At 43.5% G+C, this 20,810-nt stretch overlaps 1 protein-coding gene across 6 annotated transcripts in view; it reads left to right on the forward strand.

The window, feature by feature from the left end:
- The first annotated feature begins 7,573 nt into the window (after positions 1 to 7,573).
- The window catches only part of znf385d (zinc finger protein 385D), a 353,987-nt gene continuing 340,750 nt past the window's right edge, over positions 7,574 to 20,810 (forward strand). For all 6 annotated transcript variants that reach the window (XR_013933090.1, XM_080427115.1, XM_080427116.1 and 3 more), the window contains exons 1-2: positions 7,574 to 7,905; positions 13,772 to 13,914. Coding sequence is in view for 5 of the 6 variants with exons in the window: in XM_080427115.1 (XP_080283241.1) it covers positions 7,887 to 7,905; positions 13,772 to 13,914 (162 nt within the window). In the remaining variant the exon portion in view is untranslated. The remainder of the gene's footprint in view (positions 7,906 to 13,771; positions 13,915 to 20,810) is intronic.

The raw sequence follows: 20,810 nt of genomic DNA on the forward strand, positions 1-20,810 counted from the left end.
GCGGAGCTAATGGCCCGACGGCCACTATTCTCTCTGTTTTTCAGTCAGTCTTTTACATATTTTTTTTTAGGGGAGGCGAGATCTTAGTTGGGCAGGCGACCGCCTGTCCTGCCTCTACAGTGGGTACGCTTCTGGGTGGAAGGGGTGGCGAAAGTGAGAACAGCAAGAAAGCTGGATATTATCATGGCCAACCCCTCCCACCCCCAGAGCCAGATTAATATTGGTGTTGCCAGGTCTTCGACCCGGTGTGTTGCCCCCCGGAAGGTTGGGCAGTAATGAGGTAAAAGTAACACTGTAACGTTTTGAGTAATAATATTACAGTTACTATTTACCCCAAAGTAATTTGCGTGTGATTTGCGTGTTGTCATGATTTAGATTTTGTCAGGAGTCTGCGTTGGAGCGACAGGCTACAAGCAGCCTTCCGGCAACAGCGCAGTCAGTTGGACTGCAGTCTAAACTCAGTCCAGTTTAGCAGTCCAAATGTAGGTGAAGACACAGTCCATCTAAATCCATCGAAATGCTTTCTACAGCTCAACTTCATCGAAGTGTAGCCTATTCCTTGTCTAGCTAGCAAATGTTCTTGTGTCTAACATGTTGAATACATACATACATAGTTCTTCAAATGGACCAGTTTCAACAGAACAGTTACAGTGTGTGCAGATAAAACTAGGAAAAGTGCCCCTCGGAGCACAGTCTCCGCCAGGCCAGGTAGGTTATTGTGGGCCAGCAATGTTCGGAATTCGCCAATCAGGTTGGAATAGGAAAAATCAGACAGATGCGTCTTGATCAATTGACTATTAGCCTGCCCCAGCGCGTCTGATATCTGGCATAGAGGGTCGGATTCAAAATCTCCGGAGAAAACATCCGTGGGCTCCCATTGGTTCACCGGTCTGTGCGCCCACCCCCGCCCCGCTCCGCGCCCCTCCTCCTCCCCTGTGCAGCATTGAGAGCCCTGACGTCACAACATTTGGAGCGACGCCCTCTGCACTCTGTTTGGTTGGGGAAATGAAAGGTTGACTCCCACTTCCTATGCCAGGAATGTCAACAGCTTGGTCCAGGCTTTCTTTTTGAGCAAAACACGAAGGAAAATAAAAGCCTGGAGATCGAGGCTACTTGACTATAGAGATAATGTGTAGGCCTGCCGATTTGCGTGATGTTTGGACATAATGTCTAGGAGTAATATAATAATGTTTTTTTTCCCAAAAATCAGCCTCATGGTGGCGCTTTAATAGGACAATGTGAAAAAGGGTGGCATTTCTTCCATGGCCATGTGCGCGCAAAAAGTTTCACGCCAATCAGACGCTGCATTTATGATTTGAGGCATTTTGTTCAAAACGAGCCACAAACTTTAGCCAATCTAAGCCAATCAGGATGGAATATGAAAAAATAAGACCCTGCAACTAGTCATCACTTTCTCGTCACTTTCTCGTTACTTTCTCATTGGCCAGCCTTTCTTTCACCTGAGATTAGCTCACAGATAGACTCACGGACAGACTCACAGCACAGGAGTGAAAACATTATCCCTCGCCTCAGCCGTTCCGATGATCTTGAATCTTTACTCCATAAATATACTTATTTATAGATACAAAATTCAAGATTCAAGAAGATTTATTTGTCTAGAGCAAGACGGTAACAAAAATAGCCCAAGGTTAGATAAGAAGCTGGAATTGAGCAGACATTTCGATTTTGGCTGCTTGGTAATGACTCACAAAGCTGTACTTTTCCTAACCTTCTGGATTTAACAACCTTGAAGTTTCTTTATCTCTGCACTTCAGTTTATCCTTTCAAATCTGCTAGTCAGATCTGCTTGCAAGGTGTGCGTATATTTACGTGTGTGGCTGGGGTGGTGGCAGTAAACATTTATTCTGATTGTATTTTGGTCAAGTGATGAGCTCTTTCTTGACACCAATTTATGTTGGTTAGACTGCAGTAATTCTTCCTCCCTTTGAGATCAATACCACCCTTGTTTCCCCAACTGTTTATCTTAAGCTGTAAAGGCAGATAAAGGAAAAGAGAGAGAGAGAGATTGAAAAGAAAGAGAGAGAACAATATAGAGGGAAGGGAATCACAACCACCTCAGTGGAGACTAAATCTGGAATCGGTTTGATTACCGGTGCGTGACTTCCCTGATGTGTGCCGTTGACTTATGTGAAGTTTTCAGATTGAGTCCGTGGGTGGAGTGGGTTAGGTTTCCAGATAATTGTTTGGTGTTGTTTTGTATCAATATATATTTGTTTGTTTCTTTTCAAAACAAAATAAGTTTAGAAACTTATTTTTGTTTTCATGTAATTTTCAAAACACTGATGTCCTGTTTAAAAGAAATATTTTTGTTGTAACATGCTATCAAATATGATCTAAACAACAATAGTAGCCATGTTCCATTTCACCGTCCAGCTCGCCCAGGTGTCTTGCCATCAAAATCGCCATACTGTTGCTATACCAGAAGTATTAGATTACAGATGGTTCAGTTTACATCTAACATTTGAAAATGTTTCTTAGGCTTTGTGGTGCAGTGGTAACATCAGTGGATTAGAGTGTCAATGATTGTACTGACGGTTTGATTCCCACAACAATTATTAAATTATTGCATCTCATACCCAGTCTTTATTATTAACTATTGAAACCTGTATCAATAGTGCATTAACCTTCATTATGCATGAATAATATATTAAAAGCATTTCTATTAGCCCTCATAATGATGTCGTATATCAACACAACAGTCATAAGGCTGTAATCTATCTTACTTATAATGTGTCACAATTGCTCATAAACACAACCCATTTTTCATGAATTGTTATAAAGTCGTAAGAACATTATGGTGCTTTCTGTAACCATTGTGTATGGAGACCGAGTGTGGTTACACCTTTATGACAACCCATTGTCTGCAAGTAAAGTAAGGGTGCAAATATCTCTATAATGTGTTTATTGGTAGGTATAACTATATTTTAATAAATAAATATGTCTGCTTTTGTTATTAAGGTATCTACTGCATAATGCAATCTACATACAGTATATCAACACAACATAATGTGATTAAAAGTCATATTTTAAAAGCAACAAAAGTGTATGCCCCCCCCCCCCCCCCGCATAAAATAGACAGAGATTATGATAAAAATGACAAATCCCTTTGAAGAACCTGGTGGTAAAACAGTCTTGACAACCATCTGTGACTCCTTAACCACATCAACCTTAGCGTCCCATTATGTTCATGTTATAATAGGCCAAAAAAAGGGTGAACATTCAGCGAAAATAGGTGAACTATAAAATAAAAAATGAATTCATTGCGTTGCGATGTATTATGAGCATGTAGATCGACTGTTTTTGCTTCTTGACGTACAATGAAGTATAGGGTATAAGTGGTTGAACCAATGTAATAACTACAGTATATCTGGTTTTAATTATCCTGTTGAGCAAGCAGACGGCAGGACATGGATGTAGAAGACTGCTTTGAGGGTGCTGCCTTTGATCATCTATGCCAGGCAACTTGAAATAAAGCACAGGATGGGACACTGATCAATAGCTTTGTGACTGGCCGACCAGGGCAGTATTTCAGGTTGATTACCTGAAACCCCATTTTAACTTCAATTACAATTTTACAACAACTGGAAGTTTTGTTGCAGCGGCTAAACGTTTTATGCATCATGTTCTCTCTAAATGGCTGCTGTTGCTGTATAACTTACTTGGCTGAAACCCAAGTAGAAAATATAGTCTATGTTTGGGGGCACAGACCATCTCTGTGGAAAAGGGGTTTCCCAGCACTTACAACTGGTGAGAGAGACTTTCTAAGCTAAACTTTTACCCTCCAGGTATGTTTGGTATCTCCCGACCGCCTGTACTCCATTCACCGAATGATGTAAAACACATGGCGAGGAAACACGAGGAAACCAAGCTTCAGTCCCAGAAGGCAAAGCGGGAGGGAATCCGGCCGCAGCGGCGTCCTCACACATGTAGGTGGGTTACACACAAGCCACATTTGACATGGTGAATTTTTATGTAACGCTGCATTTCACGAACCCTCCATAACGGTCTTTGGACATCAGTACTACTACTTGGTTTACTTAGAATATTTGTGGTTGAGTCAACATGGGCCAATGCTTTCTCATTGGGTGTTGCGTTTCCACTTCTGCCTTTATGACATTTCTCATGACTCATGATCTGTGCTGAATCCAGGGCAAATAAAAATGAAACACTGTTGCAACCCATGCTTTTATATCCTTTGCCGTTGTCATGACATCTAAGCTCTGAACTCTCAAGAGGCAAGTGCTAATAGATGTTGCAAGGAATTACAACGCAACATTCCCTTGGCCTGTCAATACAGACAGCACACATAAATATTCATGTCTTGCATCTGGTTATGAGAATATTTGGCCCTGGCAAAAAAAAATGAGCAATTCCTAGCATAACAAACAGGAATTATAACAAATGACAGATGCATGAATTACATGGCTGAAGGGCAGTCGTCTGATGAATTATTCACTTATTTAATTTGTGTATCATAATGTAGGCACACGCCGGTTCCTCTCGCTGATTTGGGCTTGCGGGGGCAGGCTGTGCGTGGCTGCACTGAAGGTGACTCTAGCCGCTGTTCCATGGTGCCATAGAGGGAGCATTAATAAGCACTGTCGCTTCTTCCATTCATGTGTTTGTTTGTTTAAGGTCAGGACGCCATGGCTTCTTTGCCCCCCCCCCTTCTTTGTTCCTTCTCCCTCTCTTGCTCTTCCCTTTTTTTCCCCATTTCAATTCCTTCCGTCCATCCCACTCTTCTTTTGACTCCCCCCTCGGCTTCTCTCTTCCCCTCAGATAGCCACTAAAAGGCTCTGAAAAGCCGGCAGTCTGCCTGTTGATCAGATAGCCCTATAACTAATGAAAAGCGTCATGGAAGTGACAGCAAGATTAATGAAGTATCCTGGGCTGCACTCGCATGTGGCCGCAGTGGGGCTCCTCCTGCAGGGCTGCCGCGACTGCTTAACCACTATTTACGGTGACAAATAATGCCCCGTTCTGCCACCGACACCTGTGAGTCAAGGTTAAAAAACACATTCGCCGCAGCCGCAGACACTGGCAGAGGATAGGTTGAAGGAGAGTGAGTGAGGGAGGACAGAAGAGAGATGGGGGAGAGAGAGAGTGAGAGACCATTGCTGTTTCCGCTATAGAATAAACCTGGATGTGATTGTGAGGAGAGAGGGGGGGGGGTGGGCGTGAGAGAGTGGGGTTGGGGGGACTATGAGACGGGGAATGGGAATTCAGGATTAATTGAAAACATCTGTGCAGAGCAAAATGGCTGCTGCAGAGAATCCTGGAGGGGGTGGTGGGAGAGAGAAATCGCAGCACTCGAGTATAGCCTACATTGATATCCTTTTTTTTTTTTTTTTTTTGTCCTGAGGAGACAGTTATGATGTCACCAACCGGCTGGCCGGCTATCTCAGTGTGTGTGTGTGTGTGTGTGTGTGTGTGTGTGTGTGTGTGTGTGTGTGCATGACATGTGTGCACGTGACAGACATCGCTTTGATCAGGAGTGTCTCATTTGTAGTCGATAGGAGTGGCCAGGGCTCAGCGGCAGTCAATGCTGTCTGACCTTCAGTGGTATTACAGTGAGCCAATCAAACGGACAAACAGCCAAAAGGACATGTAGGTAAAACACAGGCATGCACACAAACACACAGACACATGCATGCACGCACGTGACGCACGCACGCACATACACACTCGCACACCTAATCCCATACACACCCACTTGGACATAACATGTGCACAATTAACTCAAACACAAACATATGCTCGTGTAACCAAGTGAAACCCAAAGTCCTTCACACCTCCATCAACACCAGTGTCGCGCACCAAAAATAGCAGCTCTAGTATCTGCTATATTCGGTGCGTGACACGGTGTGCAACCAAGTATAAACCAGTCAGTATGAATCAGGCATTAAGAGTGGTGTGCGAGCAGCATGTCCACACAGTTAGCATGTGCAGGCTTGTTTAGTACTGTGGCAGCGACTAGCTTACAAACATCTCCACAAAGAAACACATGTTTCTTTGCGTTCCGTATAGGCAAATACTGTATCACATCATGCCACACAGTCACACATGCATACATGCACAAATACACATACGGTGTATATTGTAAGCACTGTGGTCTAGCTGTTTACCACAGAACTTTGTGGTGGACTGTACTCATCTAACACTGTGGGGTCCTTGGCTGTGTGTGTGTGTGTGTGTGTGTGTGTGTGTGTGTGTGTGTGTGTGTGTGTGTGTGTGTGTGTGTGTGTGTGTGTGTGTGTGTGTGTGTGTGTGTGTGTGTGTGTGTGCGCACGCGTGCGTGTTGTGTATGCACTTGCAAGTGTGTGTTGTATGTGTGCAGGTGCACATGTGAATGTGTGCACATGAATGCACATACATGCGGACATGCAGGGACGTGTGTGTGTGTGTGTGTGTGTGTGTGTGTGTGTGTTAGTGTGTGTGTGTGTGTGTGTGTGTGTGTGTGTGTGTCTTCCTGAGGAAGGAGGCCACAGATTGAGAAGAGCGTTGAAGCAGGTCTCATGACTACAGCAGCAAAGCAGCACAACTCTCATATCAGCCGTGCTCCCAGAGAGTCCGATTACAGCCAGAGAGAGAGAGGGAGGGAGGGAGAGAGAGTAGGCAAAAAGGCATTGGCAAGTGAGTTAAAGAAAGGGAGAGAGGGAGAGAGAGATAGAGAAGGGAAGAGATGAAAAAAAGAGAAAAATGAAAACAGATTAAAAAGCAATGAACTGAGAGTGACCACAGAGAGGGGAAAAAAGAGAAAGAGGCGCGAAAAGAGAGATTAGGAGAAAATGGAAAAAGAGCGATTTAACAGAAAGAGACAGCTTATAGAGAGAGAGAGAGGAGTGAGAAGACAAAACAGTGAAAGATATATAACACGATTAGAAAAAAAGAACAGTGAGTGGAGAATGAGAGCAAGAGAGATCCGACAGAAACTGCAAGAGAGGAGAAGACGTTTAGATAGAGAGCGCAAATGAGAAAGATATAAGGAGCGAGAGGCAAGTGGGAGCAGAGGAACAGTCAGCAGAATGAAAAAAGAAAAACGGCAAGCGAGATACAGAGAGAGAGATGGGAGGGGGATCAAGGCGAGATAGCAAGGGAAGAAAGTAGTGCGCTTGACATAAAACAAAGATGAGACAGGAGGAAAAAAGTGTGTGTGTGAGAGAGTCAAAGAGAGAGAGAGGCAGAGAGAGAGACAGACATACTGACAGATAGAAAGGGGCAAAGAGAGAGAGATAAAGAGACAGACAGACAGAGAGAGAGAGAGAGAAAGAGAAAGGAAGGGAGAGAGAGAGAGAAAGAGAAAGAGGAAGGGAGAGACAGAGAGAGGGAGAGAGAGAGAGGAAGCACATTGGATTTGAGAAGACGCTGTTGCTGGAAAATGTAGATAGACACCTCAGAGAGAAGAGAAGCACATTGAGCTGAGAGAGGAGCCAGTGTGTGAAGGAAGGGGGCCAGCCAGCCAGCAGTGCTCAAGCAGAGAGGAGAAAGGAGGAGACGGAGGGAGGCGAGGGTTAAAGAGGAGGGGAGGGGAGAGAGGCAAGGCAGGACCAGTGGGAAGAGAGAGAGATAGAGAGAGGGAGAGAGAAAGAGAGAGCCACAGTGGTGCACAGACAACGCGCACAGTTGCAGCATGCAGACTGGCTGCTGACGGCACTCTCCGATTGAACTCCCGTTTATCACACGCACGCGTACACACACACACTCACAGACAAGCGTACACACACGTGTGCGTGCGCGCGCACACACACATACACACACAAACAACCCCAAGGAGTGTATGAGACATGCCAAGGCTTCTGTCCATGGACACACACACACTGGCAGGGCATCAAAGCGGAGCTACAGACCCCCGTGCCTGAGGAACTATGGAGAGCATGTATTTTGGTGAGTTTGTGTGTGTGTGTGTGTGTGTGTGTGTTGTGCATGCGTGCGTGCGTTGATACCTGTGTGCAGGGAGTGTGTATGTGCTTGTTTGCTTGTTTGTCATGCATCCAGATATCTTTTCTAAAAGCATGTGTATTGAAAGTGACTCGGTGCGTGTTGCGTGTTCTGCAACATGAAAAGATGCACAACGGAGCTGACTGCTGTTCATGGAAAACAGCATGAAGTTAGAGACATTCTGGAGACCCAGCCTTGTTGAATGAAACCCCCCCCCCTCACCAGGTGTCTCTCCCCCCGTGCCACAAAAAATAAAACATTCTATTTTATTCGATCAAATCCCATGTGGCAGGGGTCGAAAGTCCAGGCTTCAGGTTTCATTGTGGTCGTTTTATAGACTGCATGTCCAAAGTGTTTATAGTGAAGGAATTTAAAGAGCATTGGAGTTAGTAAAGTGGCCTGTCTTAAGAGCCACTTGATATTCTGTGTAGGAATCAAAGACGAAAAAAAAAGGGCTCCTTCCATTAGTTTTATGAAGGAGACGAGAGGAGACGAGAGGAGGCTTAAGCAGACTTAATGCGCCAGTGACTCCTCTTCAAGAGCTCCTCACATGGCTGGATTACAGTCACATCGGAGCAATAATTACACAGGGATCTGAAGTTATAAAGGAGGGGGTGATTTGTTAAATGAAATAGTCTTTTTATGTATATATGCTAGGGCTTAAAGTGATGTGTGAAGTTAAGAGGTTGAGAGGCTCAGAAGAGTGAGGGGGACATCCTCTTCGTATGGAGAGACTGGATGAAGCATTATAAATGAATGAGGTGTCAGGTGGAGCAATGGTTTTTCCTGAAAAGATCTATTGCCAGTGTTGGTCTGGTGTGGTGCTGCAGGAAAGTGGGAATGTGTTCAAAATCTCATCTGTCATAAATCACAGTTTGTGGTATTAATTGCTGGTGCGTATACGTCTTTGTGTAGTACAATAATCACAAGAGGCATGTGGTTAAGGAAAAGCATAACTTGGGGAAGGGGCCAATTTCTCCACCTGCTAACATTCATTTATATGGAGGCGCTCTCTCATTCCTCATTGCGTTGTGTGCATCAGATTCAGTATCGGCATCATTATAGCACATATGGACTCTTGAATCTAGACTAGAGCACAGAAAAGCTGGAATATTAACAAAGAAAAAACATCAACGACATTGTGTGATGTGAGTGGTGGTGAAACAGATTTGACCAAAGTGTGTTTTTGTTTAAGATGGCATTGCATTTTATTTGGGGTGACATCACTTACACATGTACCCCATGAGAATGTGACCTCTTTAAAATTGCATATAAAGATTACAACAAAAAATAAACTAAATAGATCAAAAGGACTGTCCCTCTGCCTTAAAGCAACCTAAACAGATCAAACGGGGCAGTAAAAGAACAATAACACAGCGGGACTAAACTGTCCTAAGTGCACATTGCAATCATACAAGCCATTAGTGTCTTTTGAATTTGATGCCTGGAGCAAATGTATCTGGTGTGTCGGGCCTCGCGGTCAGAGTTTAACAGCACACTAAACATCTCTTTGGTTAACCTCAGATTACAGAGCTCAAGGGGAAGTGATTGTTGGATCAAATTCAGAGACGGCTGTGTTTATTAGAGGTTACACTACTAAAAATCATGACAACAGTGAGAGCTACACTTGTCTGTCTGTGAGACGGTTGGGGTGTGGAAGAACAGGTTGTCTAGAAGAGCTTAACGCAGGCTTTTTGTCATGCAGCCATGAGCATTGTGGACTTTAATACAAACATGTATTTGGGGGTCTTAAAAAAGCAAATACCTGAAATGTTAATGGGAAGTGCTGTATGTGTTGTTAAAAAAAGCATTTGCACACACATTGTTTATTCCAATTGGGGAGAAATAATTTTGTTCTCTTTGGTTGAAGGCAATAATTGATCTCATATCGAGAGTCATGGAACACAATCAGTGAATTCTCCGTAAATGCAACGGGCGTACACACATCTGAGTCGCCATCAGCATAAGAAATGGTTTTGACATTCAGTTGAACTTGCACTTATCTAATAATTGGATTTGTATTTGCCGAGTGAAATGGGGAGGTCTGGTGCGGTGCACGACTCTCCATTCCGCGACAACAGTTTCGTCGGCTGTGTGGAATCTCGCCGTCTTTGGACAGATCTTATCACTTTAGCAGGGGCCAAGATCAGGACAGACAGAGAGAGAGAGAGAGAGAGAGAGAGAGAGAGAGAGAGAGAGAGAGAGAGAGAGGGGGGCAGTAGTGGAGGGGAGTAACGGAAGATGATTAATTATTAACATCAGTCTCCTCCAGACATCATTTTTACTCTCCCTCCCTCTCTCTCAGCCCACTGCCGCAGGGGTAAAAACGCTTGAGTTCAGATAAGTGAATTTTTCAGGAAGGGCATTGAGGAGGACAGGCTGATGGTAAGGGCACACGGTGAATCCTGAGTGTCCATCTAAAATTGACACTCAGGATTTTGCAGGGGGTGCCTCTGGGACAATGGCTAGAAGTTTCAATCCGATGTGGTGTGTTCGACGTGGATATTGCAGAGGAGTAGGTAGCAGTCTCATCTCATTTAAGAAGACATTTATTTATGCCAATTGTAGCCTAAATGATCATAGCTCAACTCCGTTGTACACCAGCATCTAAACACATTAGACATTAGAAGAAAACTGTCTTTCCAATAACTAATAATGTAAATAAAGTCAGTATTATAGAAGCTGTGTTTCAAAAAGAGGCACTGACTGCAGTGCACATACTGAACCTTTTCTAGTGCATTTGATTGATTTGACGTTTGTGATAAAAAGTGTTTTTTTGCATAAACTATGACAACATTGTCGATAAAAGAGATCACAATTAATTCCAGTAATGTCACTTGGTGTCACTAAATGTCACAGAATTAATACGAGACCTGACTGAACACATATGTACAGTGTACACATTACTATAGGTCTGAACTGTTACACCTGCGTGTTTTGATGTCACTTGTTGTAATGATTCTTAATTTATACTACATTGCACGCCAGTATCGAGCGGTGGAAATAGGCGATCTACAAGCTCACAACACGTCGCAATACGATGCGTTTTGAGGTTCTAGATCTGCTTTTTTCGGCACATGACATGTCGTACGACGGTGTGTAAATCACGCATAATTCTCAGGCTGAGCACACAGTAGCACAGTATTCATTTTAATGACTATGACCCATTAACCTTTCAGTGTTAAGTGAGAGAAATACTGACTCTAATTCTGTCCCCTGCACATTACAGTATATGTCAGTACCAACTGGAAAGCCTCAAGCCCACCTGGGCTCCATGTTGGTGAAGAGTGAGTCAAAATTTAGAAATTGTGGTTGAAAGTCAAATATTTACTTCATTTTTTTCAGCCACAGTCAATGTAAATATTAACATTTTATACTAGTTGGTGATTGTGGGTACTTGTGTGCTGAGCTGTGCTAGAGCCTAAGCTTTCTTTGACACATCCAACGTCTTTAAACACATATTGAGACACATACAGTGCTGGGTTAGGGTAGATAGAGTTCAGGTAAGGGTTAAGGTTACCACTAGCAGCCATAGGCTCATTTTCCAATTCAAGTGCTTGCTGCTGATGACAGATGATCAGGCTGAAGAGAGTTGAAACACTATACAACCTATGGCAGTGTTGCAGGCTGGAATCTGCGCCTTGTGTTTGGACATGTTGTGTGCCCTGCTATTGTTCCAGTAACAACTGCTGAAAGAATATGATCTTTTATTTACCTCAAGTGATGTGAGCTCCAAGTTGACAGGGTCTGCTGGAATGTGCTGCACGTAGGGCACAGCACATTTCTTCAGTTCTTTACAGAAGCTGCTGATTGTAAACTTTAAAATAATGTGTCATACATTGAAATCTGAAAATAGTTATATTTAATGTAATGGGAAAACGTGACAAGGTGTGATAGAATGTGCCGGAAGTAGGCAAACATGAAATTGTGCAAATGAAGGAAATAGGTTGTGTGTATGTGTAGATATACTGCATATATATACTGTACACTCACACACAATTTCATGTTTGCCTACTTGTGGCACATTCTATCAGAAACCTCCCATTCATGAGTCGCAAAATAAACTCTGCGTTAGGTTACATGGAAAGTCACAGACTTCCATCACAGTGACATCTTATTTCATCACATATTGTTTACTAAGCAATTTCCAAAAATAATTGAAATGTTTAGTTATTCTTGTTGTTGGGGTTCTCTTTTTTGCACTGAACAAAATTCACACCTCAAAAACGTCCCCCAGCACACTGTCACTGTACAGCACACTCGAGAAGTAATCCCACATTTCATCCCTCGATCCCTGATGATTGAGCTGGTTGTTTTGACTGTACCGTACACGTTGTAGTGCTGGATGGTGGATTTGGCTCGTCCGTGCTGAGGCATACTTATAGCCTGACGTCAGGCGGGCATGTCAAAGACACTGTGCAGTAGGATGATGTCTGCCTGGAGAAGGACATGCTTTGTTAAAGGGGAACCGGGACGTGTCTCCACATGAGAGACGGCATGTGTTCTTTTTCCAACAGATGGCAGCGCTCTGGCGGCTGAAGGCTAAAAGACAGAAGAGAAGAGAGAGGGCGGATCGACTGTGGCTTGCTCCCTCTCCCTCATTTTATGACTTATGCTTTTTATTTACCCTTTACCATCGCCTCGGGACCGAAACGTGGCAAACCTTATTTTTATTTGTCTCAGGCCGGTGGTTTGACATCGTATCAACCAACCCTTTTTAGAGCAATGCTGGCCCAGACGTCCACTGTCGTTAAATGTACAGCGATAAAAAAAATCCATCCCTCTGGTTCTCATTACGGCTTCACGAAATAGCTTCTTTAATTTCTAATGTTTTGGAAGACTGGGTATTTTATTATTTTATTTTCTTGATCGCCTTGTGTTGAAATCAGTCCTGTGCTGTTTCCAATCCACAGCTTGTAAAGGGCTCTTCTGGCACAGCTCACTCACATGACAATAAAAGTGAACCATTTACTTTTGTTTTTCCTTGAGGTTTGCATCACAGACTCCTCTCGCTGTTGAATCATCTTATAGGCAAGATGGTGCCTATCTGGGGTATACTTCAAGCATGAGAGTCTTTTTCCCCCAGGAGTGATAAACAAAACATTAACGAGCAAGTGTGGCATGTTGAAAAAAGTTACTCAGATTATCATCACACCCAGTACATTATACATGTATTGTATAGGCTTAGGCTATATATACTGTACATGCAACATTCATTTGTTGGATGTGTTTCAGCAGCGTGACATATACAGACGTACATATGAGTGCACGTATGAGTGCAATTTTAGATGCCAAATATGAAAGTACAAATGAGGGGCGCGCCTCTACAGCTTACTCACAAATATCAGAAAGCACTGAAACCACAGCTTACTCTCATTATACATGAGAGTAAGCAGGTCTTATTTTGATTAAGAGAGGAGATCAAATTTAGGAGCACTGAAAACCTGAACATATTGCAAGCAGGAGCTGGCCAGATGATATTTTCATGATGTGCGGGCTGTGACTCATTTTACAGTACTGGAAGCCAATGACATCATGCTGGCAGTCATTGAATTCAGAAACTCTTTGCAACGTAGTACAATAAATGTGCAGGCATTTGTCTTGGCGACAAGTCGAAAACGTATTTAGTATTGACACGGTACCTATTAACCCGTGATACAAGTACAGCAGGACAGCATGTACGGTGCAAAGGGACAAAACAGAGCAGAATATACATGTCAAACACATCTGAAAGTAAACTGGAGCTTACTGTGGTAGTGATTGCTTGTCAGATTTGCCAAGTCGTGAAACATCATCTTTGTCTCCTTTGCAGGTAACACGTGTCAACATGGCCTCATGCCTACACTGATGCGTCCCACACTCTCTGCCGTCCAAACCTCACTGGGCATGAAGCAGTTTCTCCCATTTCCTGTGGATACAGCCTCAGCAGTCAGTCTCTTTCCAGGCTTCAGTGCGGTGAGTCCCACTGTCAGGTCATGTGACACGGGTCGGTTCAGGCCACTGACTAGAAACCATATGAAACTGGCCTGTAGGTCACACTAAAGGGAATCTGTCAAAACTATTGTGACAGCTGATTGAGTGTGATGACACAGGGATTTAGGGAATAATGACATGAACCCTAGTGCCCCAATTCTGGGCATAATAGGCGAATATTAGGTGAAAACAGGCTATTTTTGGCGAACAGATTTATTAGAGGGATTTAGTGTAGAGGGGAAAAAAGGAGGGGGTCACGTATAGACCCCTGGGGGACCACAGTCAGTAAAGTATATATTGTAGGGTTTAAGTGGTTAATTGATAAATAAATAAAAATAAAAAAATAAATCAGTTTTGGAGGGAAGACATTATAATATTATTATATTTAAATATAATGTGAGTTAGAATCATATCGACCAAGATAATTACCTACAAACATAAAATATATTTTTTAATTATGCTTTTTTGTATTGTGCTGGTTGTTTTAGTTTTAGTTTGGTTATAAAATGTTATTATCATTATTTATTCATTCTTTCTTTTTTTTCTTTTTTTTTACAAACATGTCATTCCAGTGTTTCAACTGGACATAGAAAGACAACACTTCATGTGGAGGATGGTGATTCACTTTTTCAAATGCATGCCATAAACTGCAGCATATGGCCGCTATAGACCTTATTGAATTTGCGAGCAGTGAGGCACTGCCTTTTAAATGGAGCGCAGAGCACTCACCCAATGTGCACTTACCAGGAATTATCCATACCCTGTTATAGATCTATTGATTTTTTTTTTTTAAGTAGAAAGTAATTACGAGGAAATATGTGGGCCCACACATGGTCCAAATCAGCAAAGTCGTCAGAAAAATATCATCACTCCTGGAAAACATGTGACAGATAAAAGTCCAAAGAGCTTCAATATCTTGCTTGTGAATTACGGGGATGGCTCAATTTAGTCTCCTGGAAACCAGAGCAAAAATATGGAAGACAGCTGGATGAGAGAGAAACCCACACGATTGCACGCGTACGCACGCACGCACGCGCGCGCACGCACGCACGCACGCACGCACGCACGCACGCACGCACGCACGCACACACACACACACACACACACACACACACACACACACACACACACACACACACACACACACACACACACACACACACACACACACACACAAGACAAGTGGTGACATTACAGAGCTCAGATAACCCATTGGAAGCCAGATTGTTTCGGCAATGAGTTTCATGAGAAAGTTCAGCGTCGCTGCCTCGCGCTCCTTACCCCTCTAATCTGCATTTAACAGAGTTTTCCACTGATAATAAGTACTGCACTTTGGGAAGCCTCCAAATCAAGGAAAGCTGATACTAGATTAACGCGGAGTAATCACCTCTCTCTTGCTCGCTCTCTCGCCCTCTCTCATTTCTCGCTACTCTTGCTTTCTCAACCCATCTGTCTTGCTGTACTCTCACTGCCTATCTTTCTAGCAACCTTTTCTTTGGGCTTAAGTCTTCTTTTTTTTTCATCGCTGGCAGAAGGTGCTGTGATTGTAAAAGCAGTGAGCAGCTCTATAAAAACCTAATATGCACATTGTTATTGTTCTGCATTTTGCCATGATGCCTACAATCGCTCTTTTGTTATGATTCTAATAAGTTTGATTTTGAGGAATACGAGCCAAGGCATGTGGGTTGGATAAAGAGTAGGAATAAAAAAGGATAGGGTTCACAGCTCTTGTCTGATGCTCCAATATGTAGTTGATTTAGACAATTTCATTGTCTAAATGTCTAAATGACTCTTTGATGTGGCGTGAAACTCTAAGCTGATTTTGTAGTTTGTTTTCCAATTCATGTTAAAAACTACAACAGATTAAAAACATGCCAGTCTAGTACAATTTACAATTTAGGCATTTAGCAGACGCTCCTAATCCAGAGCGATTTACAGTAAGCAAGGAAAACACGAGGTAATACAACAAATGCATAGAATAGTAATCTAGGATCATAGGTAAACCACGAACCTATCATCAGTCTAAACAAAAGACAAAAAAATCAATAATCTGTACGTAGACCATATTCACACAGCGGCCATATTGGCATGTTGCATTGAAAAAACGGGGTGGCAACGGGGCATTTCATTAACCTAATAGCAAAATGGCTGCCGTGTGAATATGGTCTATAGGATGCCAGGTCAACAATTACCTGGCATCTGTCTACATAACATGCTATCTAAATTACATTTTTGCCTTTGCATAAGCCTGCAAGGTCGTCGAGGCTAGGGCAAGTGCTACGGGCTAAGGTGGAGTCTGAAGAGGTCTTCAGATTACGGCTGAAGATTGGGAGTGAGTCTGCAGTTCTAATTGCAATGGGGAGTTCGTTCCACACTTTGGGAGCCAGAAAGGAGAAGAGTCTGGGACGTGTGAAGCGTTGTCCCGGATGTTTTAGGGATGGTTCTGACAGCTACCCCCTGCTTTGTAGGCCAACATCAGTGTTTTGTACGCGGGTAGAAGTAAGCAACACAACTGCAGCTATTCAATTAATAATGGGTGTGTTAAATTTAGATGTGCTCAGTGCCATGGGTGTGCCAGTGTGCAAGCATGGACTAGTCAACAGTATTGTCAGTGCACATTGACACACCTAAATCAAACACACCCAATATTAATTGTATTAGCTGCAGCGGTGTTGCTTATATCACAGTGGTCAGTCTTATCGCCTGCCATGTTTTTACCCTGCTGTAATCTTTTGAACCTTAACTGGAAAATGCTTACATGATGGTGTCAACATGACACTTGTGCGCAACGAAGTATAGATTGTGTCAACATGTAATGCTGAGTTTGTTACCACTGCTGGCTTGCTTGGTGTTTTTTTTTGGGGAGTTATGCTGTATGGCATCACACATCGGTATCACTTCAATCAGAGTATATTAGAATCAGCAGTTTCTGTGATTATTAATAATCATGCCATTATGTTTCCCCCCACTTTCTCTGCATAATTGAGAAATGGAATTACTGTCTTGAGTCCATGCTGCAGGTTGTGTTAAAGTCACTTTCCATCTGCTTTCACAGTGAAGGGATACCGTTCTATCAGCACAGATGAGGTCAGATATATTTATGGGCCTCCCAGGATCAATAAACTTTTATGCTTTATTTTTCACAAAATACCAAATCACCATATAGATTGTGATGACTGCACACTTTTTCCATTCATCTACCGCTGCAAGAGAGACTCACAGTGTCCTGGCAAGATATAGATTATTAGATGCCTTTTCCATCTTCATTCAAAAAAAGGGTGTTGTATGCCTGGCCACCTACTGTACTGTACTGTATGGATACACTATGAAAGCAATACCAAATGTCTTACCAGGTCATTGTAAAATCCTGTTCTGTGTTGAATAACTGACACAACCAGGATGCCCTTTGCCCAAGGGGAGTGGTAGATTATTTATGAAATGCACTTACATGCTTTTTTTTGTTTCCCTTCTGAGCTGCCTTGAAATACTGTGTAGAAAATATTAATGTGCCGCGGCCTTAAAGTAACTTTAACAGACAACTGAGTCTGAGTAAATGTACTGTTTGTAGGGTCTATGAGTCCGATGAAATTAGTAGCAACAACACAGCCTTCTTGTATCTCTTACAAGGTTAACTGTGTAGGATGTAATGCCAGCTGAAACATTGAAAATATCCAGAAAGCGATTACAAGGTTTGCTTTGTCTCACACCAGTGCTGAAAGCAGCAAAATGACATTGTGATTGTCATTATCACCACAATCATACTGTATGTTACTAGTTTAGGGCATTGGCTCTGAAAGTGGGGTCCGGGGACCCCCAGGAGTCCTTGGGGGTGTTCCAGGGGGTCCCCAGCTAAAGTAGTCAACATAGCATTACAATCATCTTAAACCACTTTATCCATTTATACGTTGGCTATTCAAAAATAGCAGATATACAAGCTCACAGCGCGTCACTTCGTGCCGCACTGCGATTGTGTAGATCTGCTATTTTAGAAAATACTTGAAAAATATCTAAAATGTTTGGACATCTTTGAATAATTTAGAATTTTTAACCCCAAATCTTCTCTTCTGGGAGTCCCTGGCACAAAATATTTTCAGATGGGGGTCCGTGGCCAAATACATATCAATTTGGGAGTTCACGGCACGAAAAGGATTGAGAACCATTGGTTTAGGGCAACTCTCATGTGCTACTTTTGAACACAGTATATGTTAGGAGCAGGACACCTCATGTGGATGGCCAGGGGGCGGGGCAAAGGAGCCAAACTGATCTGGAACGTGACTAGGAGGCAGGACTGAAGGGCAGTGCAGGTCTGGAGGGTGACCAGGAGGCTGGCAACATGGGCGGGACTGCCCTGGAGGCTGGTGACACAAGCTGGACTGCTCTGGAGGTCGGCAACGTACCGTAGGCTGGACAGCTCTGGAGGTCGGCGACATAACACAGGAGCGCTCTGGATGTCACAGCATAGGCAGAAGGTCAGGAAAGGCAGCTGGCACCAGAAGATTCGAGGCTGGGTGTCAGCAGGGACAGCCAACACAAGTCCTGTTGGTTTTGCTGATGGGTTTCAGGCAGGGTATAGGCAGGGTGGGAATCAATTGGATAACAGATATTGAGACAGCCAAAGGAAAGAAAAGAAGATAGAATGCTCAATGTGGTGCAGGTGACTTTTGAGTTATAGGCTATGATGAAAGAGAATGGGGGGTTTTCAGTTAAAGGGGGGGGTCTGTCTTTGGCACAGAAAATGCCATCTATCTCGCCTGGAGCCAACATTTGTCTTGGAGAAACAATACGAACTCTATTTCCACTCACAGAGTAATCAGGAGTGTGAGTTATCGATTCCGTGAGCTGATCTGCACGCTGGAAAATTGCTTTGTAGTCCCGCACCTGGAGTGACACATGGACCTCAGTCTGCATTCTCTCAAGCATCACATCCTAATTCAATGTCCCCCTCCCAGTAAAGTCAATACCCATAATGGATATGTACCTTTTCTCAGAGCATTGAAAGCAACATGGCTTCATCTGCCCCCGCCCCCCCCCCCCTGGCCTTTCTTTGTCTCTCTTTCAAATTATATTGTAGCTTGAGCATCGCATGCGCTCCGTGTTGAAGACAAGAGAGAAAAACAAACAGTGTCTCGTGTCTCAGTGTCATTTGATTTACACAGATCCTGTGAATGTCTAATCATCATGGATCCTAATAAACCGTATATTCCCAGAGGGAGAGCGAGCGAAACCGCAACAAACAGAGCAGAATGATCAAAGGCTTCGAAGAGTGCGACCACCGCCGCGGTGCCAGCTGCCTCGAAGCGACTCACACCTGGCGGAGCAGAGCGAGGAGCGTGTACACTGTATCTGTCTAATGCTCCACGTCACCGTCCTTATCATTTAGAAGGGGCTCTGGGGCTTTTTAACCCCTGAACCCCTGACGTGCAGTCCCATGATAATATTTCACTCCCTCTGGATAACTGCCAGCAGACTGCTCTCAGTGGAATGCAGAGATAATAGTAGAGGAGCTCAAGGATATGTTTTATGGGGGGGGTGCTAATGCCAACTTCCCTGGCAAAGGAGTGCTGATAGCCCCCCCTGTCCTTGTTTGAGTAACTTATTGTTCATCTTTAGTTGGATTGAACTCCTGAGTGGTTCAAGGAAATACTGTGAAATGAAGTTATGAAGTCACTGATTGAACTTGTATGCTTTGAACGGGAGGAGTGTGTGTGTGTGTGTGTGTGTGTGTGTGTGTGTGTGTGTGTGTGTGTGTGTGTGTGTGTGTGTGTGTGTGTGTGTGTGTGTGTGTGTGTGTGTGTGTGTGTGTGTCGTGTGTGCGTGTGTGTGTGCGTGTGCGTGTGCGTGTGCAATTGAACATATTTTTATATTTTTGCTTATTTTGATTCAGCTCTCAAATGTGTATTAGACAAACCCACACACAAGGTCAGGTGTGGGTCTGAGTCTGTCTGTCTGTCCATCAGCTAATCTAAGCAGCTAATCTCACGCACCATTGCTGCACCGTTCGGCGTGAAACTTTGCTACTCCCAGTAAGTCAAGGAAGAACCTCTACCCTAAATTTTATAGATCAGCCTCATGGTGGGCACTATAACAGGCTGCTTCACATTTTGGCCTCATGAACCGTAGGAAAGAAAAAATCCCTGGATTCCTTGGATCATGACATAACTTCCCATATTAGATTTTTCTCAAAACACACTATTTGCTACTACTCCTATATATATATATATGTGTTTTGCCAATTGATTCCTCCCCACACAGATTTCTGTGTTGTCACTGCTGTTGTATCCTACTGACTCACCTGCCAGTGAGGAGCCCCCACAGGGAGGAAGTAGAGCCTTTGTCCTACTCCTCCCGCCCAACACTCCCCGCTGACAGGTGCCACCCCAGCCTGTAGGAGTACATGCAATGACTAATATCACCCTCCCCCGAACACGGGCCAATTGTGTTCGCGTAGACGCTCGTCCACGGTGGATTGGAACCCACAACCTCCTTGGTAGTGGGCAGGGACTTAACCACTGCGCCACCCAAGCGCCTACTCCTATATCGTTACACATTACATGATCTCTGAAATCATGTGATCAAGATGTATCAATCAGGTTTCTCAGGCACAAATTCTGAAATTCTGAGGCACAAATGCTCTCGTGCCTCATGTGACAATGATCGTCAAAAAGAGTTTTCATACGAAACAATATAGCTTCCAGTCCAGAGTTTTTTACGAGACTGCAAGCAAAACGAGGTGGGACATTCACTTTATTTTCGACTCATTTTCAGATCTTCCGAAATATTTGAAAATTGTGGGAGCCAAAGACATGTATCCTAATGACAGACAGTTGACTTTATGAATAAAAAATGTGTTGAGTTTTTGACTTTCACACGTTTTACTG

Source organism: Gymnoscopelus braueri (assembly GCF_963280865.1).
Source record: "Gymnoscopelus braueri genome assembly, chromosome: 4".
Lineage (NCBI taxonomy): Eukaryota > Metazoa > Chordata > Actinopteri > Myctophiformes > Myctophidae > Gymnoscopelus > Gymnoscopelus braueri.